The sequence below is a fragment of the Lagenorhynchus albirostris genome, chromosome 17 (assembly GCF_949774975.1).
Source record: "Lagenorhynchus albirostris chromosome 17, mLagAlb1.1, whole genome shotgun sequence".
In the NCBI taxonomy this organism is placed as follows: Eukaryota; Metazoa; Chordata; class Mammalia; order Artiodactyla; family Delphinidae; genus Lagenorhynchus; species Lagenorhynchus albirostris.
The window spans coordinates 44097086-44112328 of record NC_083111.1 but is presented as its reverse complement, the minus strand read 5'-3'; the positions used below and the strand labels follow the sequence as shown (position 1 = coordinate 44112328).

The following is a 15243-nucleotide window of genomic DNA, read 5'->3' as shown; positions in this document are numbered from 1 at the left end:
TGGTAATTCCAAAATATCTATCTCTTTAGTCCCAACTTTTCCTCCTGGGATAGAAACCTGTCTCCTGGACATCTGCTCCTGGGACGTCCTGAGGGCCCTCAGTTTATCTGAGACTAAACTCATCTTCCCCGCTGAGTCACTCTCCTCCTGTGTGCCCTGGCTGGCTGGATGACATACAATTCTCACAGTTCATTAGCTCATTCGTTCATCCTTTCAAATGTTTAGTCTTCATTCATTTACTTGTTCATTCAAATATTTCCTAAGCACCTGTTATATGCCAGGCACTTAGCTAGAACTTGGGAAGACAGCAGTGACAAGTCAGACCTGGCTCTGCCTCTCTTTTAGCTGAGCTCCTAAAACCAAGCTAGACCATTAGGACCTAACCCACAGGCCTCCTCCTTTCTCACTTCCCATCTTCCAATCAACCACTGAGTCTAGGCAGTTTTACCTTCCAGGTATATGTATTAAACCCCAGCCCCTCCACTCCAGGCATACTGCCACACTTCAGGCCCCCATCATGCCATCTGGACTACTTCAAGGGTCTCTTCTAAGCCATCCAACCACAAGCCCTCTCTCCAGCTCTTCTGCCCCTTATCCCCGTCCCTAGTCTCCATAGCATTGTCAGACTGAAATCTGATCATGTCATGGCCCAACTTAAAATCTTCAATGGCCCCTGCATCTTCAGTCCAAATCCAAAAATGCCTCAAGGTCTTTTATGCTATAGCCCCTTTTTATCTCCTCAGTTCCATCTCCTACCCTACCCTTAACTCCAAGATACTGATCTACTTGGAGATTCCTGAACATGCCATCCTGTTTTTGGCCTGGGCCCTTGCCCTCGTTCTCAACTCCAACAATCCTTTCTCCACTGTAGCCTTGGCTCCTGGCCCCTGGCCGGCAAGAAGCCTGGTTAATTCTCACCACACACCTAAGAGTTAGCTCAAATACCAGCTCCTCCACCCAGGAAGCTTTCCCCAGTTTCCCTAGTCCGGGCTCAGTACCCCTTCTTTGGGCTTCCTTTGTACTCTGTACTTCTTCAACCTAATCCTAGTCATCTACCCCATTATCTAATACAATACCTGGTGCTGATAGGAGCTCAATCATTGTGAAATTAATGACAGAGAACATTTAAGGGGAAAAATAGTAAAAGAAAAACAAATTAAACCATAAGATTATCATTTCAAGAAAAAGTCTTTGTATTAACCTTTTCTAGAGATTATTCTTCTCTAAGAACGGAAAATAGCATTGTATATATCGTAAGGGATCCAAAAATTGAAAATAAAAGGAAGTCTATGGGATTCTATTAAATATGAAATAACGTTCATGGTCTCTAGAGCGATGAATTTCAGCCTGTTTTCACGACTTTACCATTAGTTACCTGATCCGAGATTTTATTCTCTGTGACACTCTTACAGATATCTTGGTTCCAAAGAAAGCTATGCGAACACTCCACAGGCACACCCTCCAGAAGCAGCTGTCTAACTTTCTCATTATCTAAGAGGGAAAAGAAATAGCCTTAAACCACATTCCTTAGATCAGTGAGGTCAAATTCTAAACAAAGCCAGGTGACCTTTTCTTACAAGAAACTATTCTATAAGGCTCCTCTAGAAGCCTAACTTCTCTAGAGGAATTTATTTACTTGAGTAGAAATTGTTATTCTTACAGTTGGTTTCATAATCTGTGAAACAGCAAAGGCTCCTAAACTTATTTCTTTGACATTTATTTTTAGTCTGTAAGATGCAAACATTACTTTAAATTGCCTCTAAATATCTGCCTGATTCCACATTTAAGATAATCACGTTCTAGGCATCACTGCAGAGGCGAACCATTTCTTGATTATATGCTCTTGACAGCACAAATCATATTTTAACTATTGGCTTCAGGGCTCTTTATATCATCCCTGACCCAATGGTCTTGAGCCAACAGATACCATCCTTTTCTTCTGTCCTATTACTTCAAGTCTCTGATAACCCTTTTTTATTGAATTGAATGTATTCCTTTCTGTAAAACGTATTTTTCTCAGTCCTTTAAAACGAATATATTTGTTGTGAAATATGTTGTTTCATCCCTTTAAACGAGCTACACCATGCCAAAAAGTACTCTAGTGGGAAAGGAGGAGGAATTTTTTCAGTTATAAACATATATATTGATAGAAGAGACTTCCTACATGCAATTTACTTAAACACTCGGGGAAAAAAAATCTTTCAAATCTTACTTTGTTGGACTGAAGAATTAAAAGTAAAAAGTCAGACAATTCATGAGTTTAGGCTAAGGTCCTAAAATGCCAACATAGAAAGGTCACTCAACCTGCATGGGTCTGATGGCTGACAAAAGTAAGTTGGAAGTGACTTGGCCATAATGTGACAGATATCAGGGATAAACAAGTTAGAAAAAACTAAACTGGTGAAAAGATCTGAGATGAAAGCGCCTTAAAAGCAGCAACTGCTTCTAGTGCAGCTGGAGAGAATAACCAGTAGCATCTCAAGTGACAAGGCGTGTACTGTAAAAATTCACACGGCCTGTCTAGGAGCAAAAAACCCCATCAAACAGCTGTCTGCCGAGAAGGCTTTCCTGTGGAGTGCTGCCATAGATCTGAGTGACAGAGCTGGGATTTTATTCAGATTTGGCTGCAGACAAAAGAGATGGCTAATTCGTAGGGTGTAAAGGCATAGGAAAGCACAACTTCATCTTCAAATATTCTAAAAAATAATAAGTAAAAAGATGAAACAAAGTAGATGGTACATCCAGACAATGGAATATTATTCAGCACTAAAAAGAAATGAGCTATCAAACAACCTAACCCAAAAATGGGCAGAAGACCTAAATAGACATTTCTCCCAAGAAGATATACAGATTGCCAACAAACACATGAAAGGATGCTCAACATCATTAATCATTAGAGAACTGCAAATCAAAACTACAATGAGATATCATCTCACACCAGTCAGAATGGCCATCATCAAAAAATCTAGAAACAATAAATGCTGGAGAGGGTGTGGAGAAAAGGGAACACTCTTGCACTGTTGGTGGGAATGTGAATTGGTACAGCCACTATGGAGAACAGTAAGGAGGTTCCTTAAAAAAGTACAAATAGAACTACCATATGACCCAGCAATCCCACTACTGGGCATATGTCCTGAGAAAACCATAATTCAAAAAGAGTCATGTACCAAAATGTTCATTGCAGCTCTATTTACAGTAGCCAGGAGATGGAAGCAACCTAAGTGTCCATCATCGGATGAATGGATAAAGAAGATGTGGCACATATATACAATGGAATATTACTCAGCCATAAAAAGAAACAAAATTGAGTTATTTGTAGTGAGGTGGATGGACCTAGAGTCTGTCATACAGAGTGAAGTAAGTCAGAAAGAGAAAAACAAATACCATATGCTAACACATATATATGGAATCCAAAAAAAAAGAAAGAAAGAAAATGGTCATGAGAACCTAGGGGCAAGACGGGAATAAAGATGCAGACCTACTAGAGAATGGACTTGAGGATACGGGGAGGGGGAAGGATAAGCTGGGACAAAGTGATAGAATGGCATGGACATATACACTACCAAACGTAAAATAGATAGCTAGTGGGAAGCAGCCGCATAGCACAGGAAGATCAGCTCGGTGCTTTGTGACCACCTAGAGGGGTGGGATAGGTAGGGTGGGAGGGAGGGAGACGCAAGAGGGAAGAGATATGGGGACATATGTATATGTATAACTGAGTCACTTTGTTATAAAGCAGAAACTAACACACCATTGTAAAGCAATTATACTCCAATAAAGATGTAAATAAATAAATTAATTAATTAATTAAATAAATGAGCTATCAAGCCATGAAAAGACAAGAAAGAACCTTAAAAGCATATTACTATGTGAAAGAAACCAGTCTGAAAAGGCTACATACTGTATGATTCCAACTATGTGACATTCTGGAAAAGGCAAAACCATAGAGACTGTTGAACGATCAGGGGTTGGAAACAGTGAGAAAGGGATGAAAAGAGAGAGCACAGCTGACTTAGGATAGTGAAACTATTCTGTGTGATACTATAATGCCGAAGCAGAGGATGTCTGAAGGCAAAGGAGGCCTTTAAGTCAACAGTCTTCACTACTGAGAAAAAAATATTATCAGCTGAGTCAGCACGCCCCTCAGTGTGCCCAGAATGACTGTCAATTCCGTGCGTAATTCTAAGTCCTTTCCCCAAGACTCACATAAAGCACATTCTCTTTCATCTCGGACCAAAGCTAATTGACTACATAACTCCAGAATTGTGACTTAAAGGTTGAATAGCTTATCTTCTCCTTTCTTAAATGTATTTGAAGATTACCAGATTTTAAAATTTCCTTAAGTGTTTCTTAGAGAAGCAAGGGAAATGAATAAAAGGTTTAATCATTTGGGATTCAAATGAACCAAAGTTACAGTCTTCAAATTCACTCTATTTTAAATTAAATTTGCAGAACAGTTAAAAAGGCCCAGCTGAAGCTATCAGATATTTTTTTTCCCAAGAGCAGAAACTGAGAAGTCATGGCAATAATGACCAATAACTGGGAACTTGAGAAAGTCAACTGTTTGGGGTACACGGTAATAGAGAGGGTATAAAGAGAAAGACTAAAAGGAGCCCATGAGCACAATGTAAGGTCAGTATTTTCTAAAGCAAATTCATCTCTGGAAGACAAAGACTAGTTAAAATAATCTAACAAAGCAAACCAGATGTTAAGGAGAGCAAATACTAAAAGAACAGATAGTAGAGCAGAACTTGTATTTTTAAATTTCACCCAGAAAGCCAGTTCTTTACACAGTGAAATGCTGTGTTAATGAAGTTGAAAAGATTCGCAAAAACATATTGTTAATATTTATCAAACTCAAGAAATGAATGATAGGACTTCCCTGGTGGCGCAGTGGTTAAGAATCCGCCTGCCAATGCAGGGGACACGGGTTCGATCCCTGGTCCGGGAAGATCCCACATGCCGCGGAGCAACTAAGCCCATGCACCACAACTACAGAGCCTCTGCTCTAGAGCCCACGAGCCACAACTACTGAGCCCGCGTGCCACAACTACTGAAGCCCGGGCACCTAGAACCCGTACTCCACAACAAAAGAAGCCACTGCAATGAGAAGCCCGTACAACGCAACGAAGAGTAGCCCCCCGCTCACCACAACTAGAGAAAGCCCGCGTGTAGCAACAAAGACCCAACACAGCCATAAATAAATAAATGAAAATAACTTTATTTAAAAAAGAAAAAGAAAGAAATGATCCAGTAAACTTTTTCAAAGCACCTGAGGATACGCATCATCACCTCAGAGTCTTCACTGAAAGAGAAAACCATTTCCATTTCTGTACTCTATTCTACTCTCAATATTTCTGACGCTCAAGTGTGTGGTTGTTTTTCCCACAGCAAACAATTCTCTGACACCAGCTGAGTGTCCTACAATTTAACTCAATCCTGACGCTACCTACCTAGAGATAGCATCAGATCCCACAGGTTAAGGGCTCAGTCCCACAGACAGCTCCCACTTCAGACGCCAATTTTAAGTCCTGACCAACCGGCTATAAATTGGCCAAGTCCAATAGTTTGCTAGAATGGCTCCCAGAACTCAGGAAAACAGTTCACTTACTACATTACTGGGTGATTTTTTAATAAAAGGATACAGCTCTGAAACAGCCAGATGCAAGAGATGCACAGGGCAAGGTAAAGGGGAAGGGGTGTGGCGCTTCCGTGCCCTCTCTGGGCACCCCACCACCCAGCACCTCCAAGGGTTCAGCAAACAGGAAGCTCTCCAAACTCCACTCTAGGATTTTTATGGAGGTTTCAGCAGGTAGGTATGATTGATTGGCCATTAGCGATTAAGCTTAATCTCCAGCCCCTCTCCCTTCTCAGGGAGAGAAGGGGTGGCGCCTGAAAGTTCCAACATTTTGGTTGGTTCCCCTGGCAACCAGCCCCCAACCTTAGGGGCTTTACCAAAAGACACCTCATTAACATAAACTCAGGTGTGGTTGAAAGGGGCTTGTTAGGAATAAGAAAAGGCTCTTGTCACTTAGGAAATTACAAGAGTTTTAGAAGCAAGGTGCCAGGAACCATGGACAAACACCAAAACATGTATTTCTTATTACCTCACAGTATCATATTGCTGTATCTTCTCTTTTCCAAGCTCTCTATAATTCCCAGCACACGTAAGAAGATAAATTGTTTATGTTATGCAAGTCAGGCAAACCCTTCCTATGGTTTAAGTAGCACCAGAATTGATCTGTTTTGTCCAAGTCAAAACAAAGAATGACTTCAGATATGGAAAGACAGACTGGAAGTTATGTCAGAGAATTAAGACCATCATGACCTTAAGATTCTTCTAAGGATTCACCTTTTATTAATTGATCCAGCTCATCAAGGTATATTTCTAAAATTAGTTTTGAATTGTCATCCCAGATGGTATGTTACATTTGTTAATAATATTTGTGTAATACTAAATCCTTAAAAAGTTTACTTTTTTATATAGCTCACATGCCGATACTTCTTCAAAGAAATTACTTAAAACAGGTTTTAATAAAATACAACAATAAGATTGGTGGCCACGATGGTGAAGTAAGACCCTGAACATACCTCCTCACATGGGCACACCAAAATTACAACTGTTTACAGAGCAACTATCTATGAGAACGTCTTGAAGACTAGCAGAACAGGCTCTCCACGACTAAAGATAATAAAGAAGGAACCAGATAGGAGAGGTGGAGACATGGTAGAGTCAAGATACACACCCCTGGGTAGGCGACCCACAAACAGGAGGAGAATCATAATTGCAGAGTTTCCCCGAGGGAGCAGGGGGACCGAGCTCCTCATCAGGTACTCCAGCCTGGGGGTGCTGCATAGAGAGGATGAGCCTGTACAACGTCTGGCTTTGAAGGCCAGCTGGGCTTGAGAACAGGAGAGCTGGAGGGCTACAGGAAACACAGACTCCACTCTTAAAGGGTACACATAAAATCTACATGTTCCAAGTCCCAGCACAGAGGCAGTAATTTGAAAAGAGCCACTTGTTGATCTTCGAGAGTTTCCCAGAGAGGCAGAAGGCAACTGGGAGTCCTCCTGGGGACACAGATCTGGTGAGGATGCGGAGAAAAGGGAACCCTCATACACTGCTGGTGGGAATGTAAATGGGTGCAGCCACTGTGGAAAACAGAATAGAGGTTCCTCAAAAAACTAAAAATAGAACTACCATACACTCCAGCAATTCCACTTCTGGGTATATTTCCAAAGAAAATGAAAACACTAATTCGAAAAGATACATGCACCCCTATGTTCACTGCAACATTATTTATAACAGCCGAGGTATGGAAGTGTCCATCAACAGATGAATGGATAAAGAATATGCGGTATATATACAATGGAATACTACGTAAAAAGAATGACACTTTGTCATTTCCAACAACATGGCTGGACTTGGAGGATATTACACTAAGTGAAATAACTCAGAGAAAGACAAATAGCACATGATATCACTAATATGCGGAATCTAAAAGACAAAACAAATGAACAAACATAACAAAACAGAAACAGAGTCCTAGATACAGAGAACAAACTGGAGGTTGTGAGAGGGGAGACGTGTGGGGCGGGGGGGATAAGTGAAATAGATGAGGGAGATTAAGAGATACAAACTTCCAGTTATAAAATAAGTAAGTCATGGGGATGTAATGTACAGCATGGGGAATATGGTCAGTGATATTGAAATAACTTTGTATGATGACAGATGGTAGCTAGACTTATCCTGATCATTGGGTAATGTATAAAAATACTGAACCACTATGTTATACACTTGAAACTAATATAATATTGTAAATCAATTATACTTTGATTATTAAAAAACACAATGACATAAGATGGTAAGCTTTAATAGTAGAAATTAAATCATGTTTTTCAAGATAGACTTTAATTTTCCTTGAACTGATTTATATTAAGACAAAAGGCTTAGGAAGAATTTAATACTGCCTTATTCCAAAAAAGCGTTTGAGGCAGCAAGAGAAACTAAGTAGAGTTTAACTACAGTTTTGAGATGATTACGACAGTAAACATTTATTGGTGTAGTAGACGCTGTTAACTTTTATGGTTGTTCCAGACCATATTGCTATTAAAAAAGAAAGAGGCAACAATGAACTGATTAAAGTGTCAGGCTCCGTAATTAACTAACTTACCTATATATCTTAAACTCCTCCCTCATCCAATCCACCTTTCATGTGAAGTTCTGGCAGAGTACTTTATTGCCCCCTTAATAAGCTATCTAACTACATGTGAAGGTAAAAAAAAAAATTCTGAAGTTGTTTCTACACACACCTGTATCCTTTCTCCAAAAATTCATAAGCTGATTTTAATCATTCTTCCAATTAACCGTGTTTAAATGACAGTAAATACGAGACAGGATCACAATTGCAGCAAATCGCAATTTTAGACTAAAATGTTAGCCAGCCCCTACCCATCCCCCACTGTGTCACCCCAAAGAACTCCTGCAGGCCACTCTACTGAGTCTACACCAAGACATCTTACCCTTCAGCACCTGGGATGGCCTTGCCAGGATTCGAACCTGGATCATCTGTATGGTCAGACAGAGGCTTCCAAAGAGCACAAGACCAGCTGCGGGCGCAGATCCCTTCCTCACAATTAAAATTCTGCAAAGCCAGGCATTTTCAGAGAACCAAGTTTGCAGAGACAGGTTTTACTTAGATACTAAAAATAGAGAACTCAGGGGAAAAAATGAACATAATGATCAGGCTACATGTTTACAGCTAAAGGATACTTCCTCATACACCTCTCCTTTGATCATAATCACCTTGACAGGTAGGCAGGTAAAGACTGCCCTAATTCTTCTACAGATAAAGTTACTGCAGAAGTGTCACAGGCAGAACTCTTCTAATGGGACTGACTGCTCTAAATGGTAAGGAAAACCAGGTTGTCTCAGGAACTTTACCTTGGCATTTTTCTGGATTGGGCAAAACTCTGGACCTCTTTTGAGGCAAATTTATTCGTGGATCACCAACTGTCAGTCCCAGAACAGTACCTGCTGGAATTTCTGCTGGTGATGTTATTCCTTTAGCAAAAAACAAAACAAAACAAAAAGCAAACAGAAAGTTATTCACAAATACATATATATTTGCTTTTATTTTCAAATTTCTCTAATGAAACTTTCACCTTGGGCTAATTATGTAAAGACACGTATTCCCCTTTTTTTCCCCGAAGATACTTTCAGAGAATAAATTAACGTTCATAAAGAGTGAAGTTTCTTACAAACAGCATTAAATTAACATAACAGGTTATTTTACTACATGAGCACGTATGTTCGTATGAATAACTACAGGAGCTTCACACACAAATGCAATCACGTGACGGTAAGTAAGACTTTAGTTCAGGAGCTGGCACACGCATTTATCTATAGCAATGGAATGCCAATTATTTAGAATACTAACACCTCATTTGCGCTTTCTTGCTGTATTTTAACAGTTACAAGTTAACAAGCACACTACATTTAGGTAGCTCAACTGCAAGATGCTCTTTTAACCCATTTCCCACTCTTCCCTTCTTCCCCAGCACAACCCAGTATCCCCCGTTATACCTCCCAACAATTCAAAGATGGTTTCCTGTCTGTGATGAAGGGAAACGCTATCAGGATTCCTGCAGGTTTCAATCCACCAACAGTGAGGTGTCTTCTCTGTGTCCTCTCCCTCCTGAAAAACAACAAGTCCTGTTCACCAGACAAATAATGGATCAGACTTAATAATTTTGGCGAAAATCGTTGTGCTATTGGCCCCATCCTTTTTTCCCTGTTTGTGGGAATGAATCTTTTGTGAGGGGAACCAGGGAAACTGTCACATCAGACTAATGATTCTTCTAATTACAGACAAGGACACAGGACTATACTTCTCTCAAGATTTCACAAACTAAGAAAAACATTCGTGGTTTTCTGAGAGACTACCTACCTAACTGACCGCACACCTGTGGTCTCTGTAGCACAGTGCCAACAAGAGATGCCGTGTTTTTCTCCCACTCTACCAACTTCATCACCACAGAATGAAGCAATAAAATTTTCCTCACCAAAGAAAAACCAAACCAATACCTTTTGAAGAAATCTTCAGCAAAAGGATTTATTACTACTATAGAATTTCTAGAAATTTCAAGGAAGTTACACAAGTATTTTACTTGCCTTTTTTCTGAACAGAACTAGGAATTGGGAAAGGTTTCAAATAGCACTTCAAGTACCATAAGCATGCCCAGGAAGAGAACGTACAGCTATGATTCATACCAAAGTTCACTGAAGTAGGATGTGCCCCTACAGATTCCAACCTGTAATACATGCGCCCATTACCTCACACAAACTCAGGTGGCACAAACTAGTGGTTCAAAGTACAGGCCCTGGAACCAAACTTCCGAGGTTCAAATCCTCCCTCTGCAACTTATGAGCTAGCATGGAGTAACAACTCTGCACCAGGCACTGGGCTAAGCCCAGGGGACAGAGTAAAGAATGGGACTGCTCTGTCCTCGCCATCACGAAGCTCAGACTCTTATGAGACACGAACATCGAACAAATATGCAAACAAATCTAGACGTAAATAGAGGAAATGTGCAAGATGGGATGAAAACAACAGGAGGGATGTAATTTAACTTAGGGGATCAGAAGAGGATTCTAGAGGAAAATGATATAGATGTTGAAACTTAAAGAATGAGGAAGGCTTAGCCAAGAAGAGCGATAGAGGTGGGACATTCAGACAGGCTCTAAGGGAGGTGAGATCTGACATATTCTAGAACTGGAAGAAGGCCAGGGTGGCTGAAGTGCCAAGGGCGAGGAGAGACGAGCCCAGACAGACGTGAAGGTATAAGATTACCAGTCAAATTAAGGGCTTTGGAATTTATCTCAAATACAATGAGAAGCTATCCAAAAGCTTTTAATCAGGAAGTAGCACGATGTGAATAAATTTTCAAAATATCACTTTGCCTCCTGCGTGGAGAATAGAGTGAAAAGTGAGAGCAATGAAGGAAAGTTAAGAAGCTTCTTCAGGATCCAGGAAAGAGACAACAGTGGTTGAGACTACTGTGGAAACAGGGAAGAGGGAGAGAGAAGTCGTCTTTTTTTTTTTTTTAAATATCTGTCTTTTAACAGCTCAAACTCTGTTCAGATCTATCACCATATTCAACGTGTCCAATCTGCAAGAGGCACAGGCACTGAAGGGTTAATTGCACAAATACAGAAAAACAAACCGAATCTGAACCCAAAGTGTCTGATTCCTAATCTAGTCTCTCCTCTCCAGACCTGCACTGTCAACATGGCAGCCACTAGCCACAGAGAACAGTTTGAATTTAACTGTTAGTTAATTAAAATTAAATAAAGGAACCAATTCACTTCCTCAGTCACGCTAGCAACTCGGTAGCTACATGTGGCTGGTGGTTCCGTAATGGACGGCACAAAGAAACATCACCCTCGCAGAACATTCTATTGGACAGAGTTGCACTCAACACACTGTTCTCAACCTGTTAGACATCACCCTTAAAACTAGCCCCAGAAAATATGCATCACACAAGTACAAACAAAAAAAACTAGCATATACTTTCCAGGATTTTAGGGCTCCCTGTTAGCCGCCTATGGAGAAGTTAAGAACCTTCTACAAGACTCAGAAGCTCAGGAGCAGTCTGTATTTAAATAAGAACAAGTCAGTTTACTTATTACATTCACTTAGATTTGCTCTTCTAGGAAAAGTGAAAGATAAAAGTCTTTGATAATCAGCATAAGTAGGGAAACAAACATTTATAAGCCATGGCCCAAAATGTTACCAAATTATGTTAGGTTTCACAAATTTGCTAAGAAGGAGGTGACCAGAATAAAACCTCACAAGCACGTTTACTCTTACAGTGTGGACAGAAGCAGCTTTGAGTGCTTCAGTTAGGATGGAGTGGGAAAGTGGACCAATCAGCCGGAATCTGTTCATCTCCATCGTCAAATCACTGAAAGAAAGAAAAGGTCTTAAAATGGAAACTTCCATCGTATATGATGTCTGTTTCACCGGCAAAAACAGAGCACACCTTCACTGAAAACGGTCAGTAGGTTCAGAGCAAATTCAACCCATACCTGATTACAATGCCTGTGGTTGGAGAGATCCAAGAATACGGCTGAAGTGGATCTCTAGTCCCATCACCGGTGACTTTTTTAATTGGTTTAGTATTTTCCTCATCATCTTCCCATTTTCTTTTCTTGCCAATTTGCTCTGTGGGCAGGTCAGTTTGGCTTTTTTCTTGGGATGGTGTCAGAAGGGGATCAGGGAGGCAGACAGTCGACTTGGCGGGTTCCACACACTGGCACACTGCTTTTATTTCCTCTAAGATATCCTAAGGATGTGTTTAAACATTTTACTTTTAAACTCTGGAATTTAAATACGTTTCGAATTTAAGTTGGTTTAGTTTATGTTATTTTTTCTACCTTTAAAAATGTACATTTTTATTCTTCACAAATTAAACTACATTTATCATCATCAAAAAGGTTTTTTGATTCCTCTGCACTTAGAACAGAAAAAGAACTCTGAAATGTCAAAGGTTAATGAAAACAACATGAATACTCCGACCAGTTTTTTTAAAAACTAGTTTAAAGAGGAATTTGGAGAAAATTTACAGTCTACTGTATAAAAGCAGGGAGTATGATAAAAAAGGAAAGCTAAGCTAAATGCAGTATTAAAAAATCATCAGAATTACTCAAAACAGATTCTCATCATCAAACAGGCTCTCACAAGCACCTGAATACCAATGAACCCGTTCAGGCGGATGGAAGCATTAGTCCCAGTGCACCATTTCAATGCATAATAAGATTGGTTTTCATCTCTCCTTCTACTTAGCGCTTACTAAAAGTCAGGTCAAGATTTGCTCCACTCAATATTCACATAACTATCCTCCCTATATTCAAATACCAAGCTATCAATCAAACTTTTAGACTATTCAAATTTCTATAGCACTGATTTCCAACAGTCATCAAGAATACAGTGACAGAGTGATGAGGAAATACTGTCAAGGATTATACCTGTTTAAGACTTGGATGAAGCCATATCCACAAGTGCCTGCTCTCAGAAGTGTCACCAGGGGTCCTCTCAGCCTTCCAGATAAATGTCACAGGACCCAGCATTTCTCTAGGGTATTTATTTGCCCGGTAAAGCATGAGCCTACCTTGGCGCTTTCCAGACAAACAGTGAACTGCTGCAAAAGTCAATCCTGACATAAACAGAAACAGAATTCTAAGATTTCAAGTGCTGAGACTGCATTATTAGTTCCTGACAGCCATACTGTTATTTATTGTCTATCTCCATGATGGATGAGGTGTTGGTTTCGATCACTGCTTAGATCAAGAAGTGATCAAAACCACCCAAGAAGTTCTCAGTAAATATTTGAGTACATGATTTAATGAGTTTTGAGTTTCCTCCTGCCTAAATTCACTCCACCAGAATAATGGTTCTCTCACTTTACACTCAACAATATTTGAAATGGCTTTAAAGCCACCCCAAGCTTTCCTTATATGAACATAGTCATTGGTAACATGAACTGTCTCAGTAAAGCGTGTTTAAATTCCAAAATGCTTACAGCAGACACTTATTCATGAAATGAATACATATATAAAGACTAAAATAGGACTCTGGGCTTCCCTGGTGGCGCAGTGGTTAAGAATCCGCCTGCCAATGCAGGGGACACGGGTTTGAGCCCTGGTCCGGGAAGATCTCACATGCCACAGAGCAACTAAGCCCATACGCCACAACTACTGAGCCTGCGCTCTAGAGCCCGAGAGCCCCAACTAGTGAGCCCACGTGCCACAACTACTGAAGCCCGCGCACCTAGAGCCTGTGCTCCTCAACAAGAGAGGCCACCGCAATGGGAAGCCCACGCGCTGCAAGGCAGAGTAGCCCCTGCTCGCCGCCACTAGAGAAAGCCCGCACACAGCAACGAAGACCCAACGCAGCCAAAAATAAAATAAATAAAAATAAATAAACTTATAAAAACCAGAATAAAATAAAATGGGACTCAGCTCTGAAACAAGTTTACCTGTGTCTATGCTACACATTGGAGAAAGTGCCTTCAGTATTTCTTCCTCTTTGCCCTTCAACTCCAAACAACAGTAGTAGGATAAATCCTGCAAAAAGAGGGAGATACAATCAAAAACTTGAATTTCCATTGAAAATGTAAGTGGCAGTTCCTACTTTTTAGAAAGAAAATATGTGTTTTATCCCATATTCACAGATAAGTTCGAAGTAGGGTGTAAAAACTACTGCCTCTAAGTAACGGATTATCCCTCTCCAAAACCTAACTAAAGTAAAAAAAATCAGAGTAGAATAAGCAAGACGGTAATAAATTCAGCAATATTATGTTAAGCTTGCTCACTTTGGTTCCCTAATTCAGGACCTCAGGATTACTAAACACTGAGCCTAAAGACACACGTGGCAGTTTATCCCACATTTCTCCACTGCTCAGTCTTGACCATGATATCCAAATTTGACTAAGCAATGGCACAAGGAAAACTGAGAGCAATCAGAGTAAGGCCATACCAACTTAAGTAAGATGAAGAGAGCTCAGACTGAGCTAATAAAATCAATTACATTAAAGAACTATAATAATGGTTAATGGATACTGAAAGGTTACTTAAGTGCTAGCAATGGGCTAACTCCTTATATGGACTGCCATTTAATCTTCCCAAGACCTGATGAACCAGGTACTATCGTAATCTTATTTGACAGATGAGGACACTGAGACAGAGACTGTTACTTGAACAGAGCCATATCATCAGTAAGTGGAGAAGCTAGCGTTCAACTCAGGCTCACTGACCCCCAACCAACCCCTCCGCCATGGCTCCTTTAAGCAATTTCAGTACACGCAGCAACTGAAACTAAAGTCATAGGTAAGGCTCTGACAAACTCACATTAATCAATGGTACCACTCACACACAGAAATCTTCCCAGCAATAGCGATCCGCTCTCAGCTGTCAGTGGCAGAGGAACCCCACCAGAGTGTGTACAACTGGGTGACAGCAGAGAATAATGGTTAAGAGCGTGGAACTCTGGAACCAGACTACCTGGGCTCAAATCCCAACTTCACCACTCATTAGTTGTATGGCCGGGGATAAACTGCCCAACGTCTCAGTTTTCTCATTTGTAAAATGGAAATAATGGTAAAACTTACCCCATACTGTTGTTGTAAGGATTAAGTGAGTAAACACATGTAAAGTACTAAAACAGACATAAATTACTCAAA

The 15243-nt window shown here is 40.4% G+C and overlaps 1 protein-coding gene across 5 annotated transcripts in view; it reads right to left on the bottom strand.

Annotated features, from left to right (window-relative positions):
• Positions 1-15243, bottom strand: part of POP1 (POP1 homolog, ribonuclease P/MRP subunit) — a 45061-nt gene that overhangs the window by 18133 nt on the left and 11685 nt on the right. For 4 of the 5 annotated variants that reach the window (XM_060128061.1, XM_060128057.1, XM_060128060.1 and 1 more), the window contains exons 6-12: positions 14041-14128; positions 13031-13218; positions 12092-12348; positions 11874-11967; positions 9587-9698; positions 8945-9064; positions 1376-1491 (exon numbers count right to left, since the gene is read on the bottom strand). In XM_060128061.1, the coding sequence (XP_059984044.1) occupies positions 1376-1491; positions 8945-9064; positions 9587-9698; positions 11874-11967; positions 12092-12348; positions 13031-13218; positions 14041-14128 (975 nt within the window). The remainder of the gene's footprint in view (positions 1-1375; positions 1492-8944; positions 9065-9586; positions 9699-11873; positions 11968-12091; positions 12349-13030; positions 13219-14040; positions 14129-15243) is intronic. The other variant, XM_060128059.1, reaches the window with a different exon arrangement.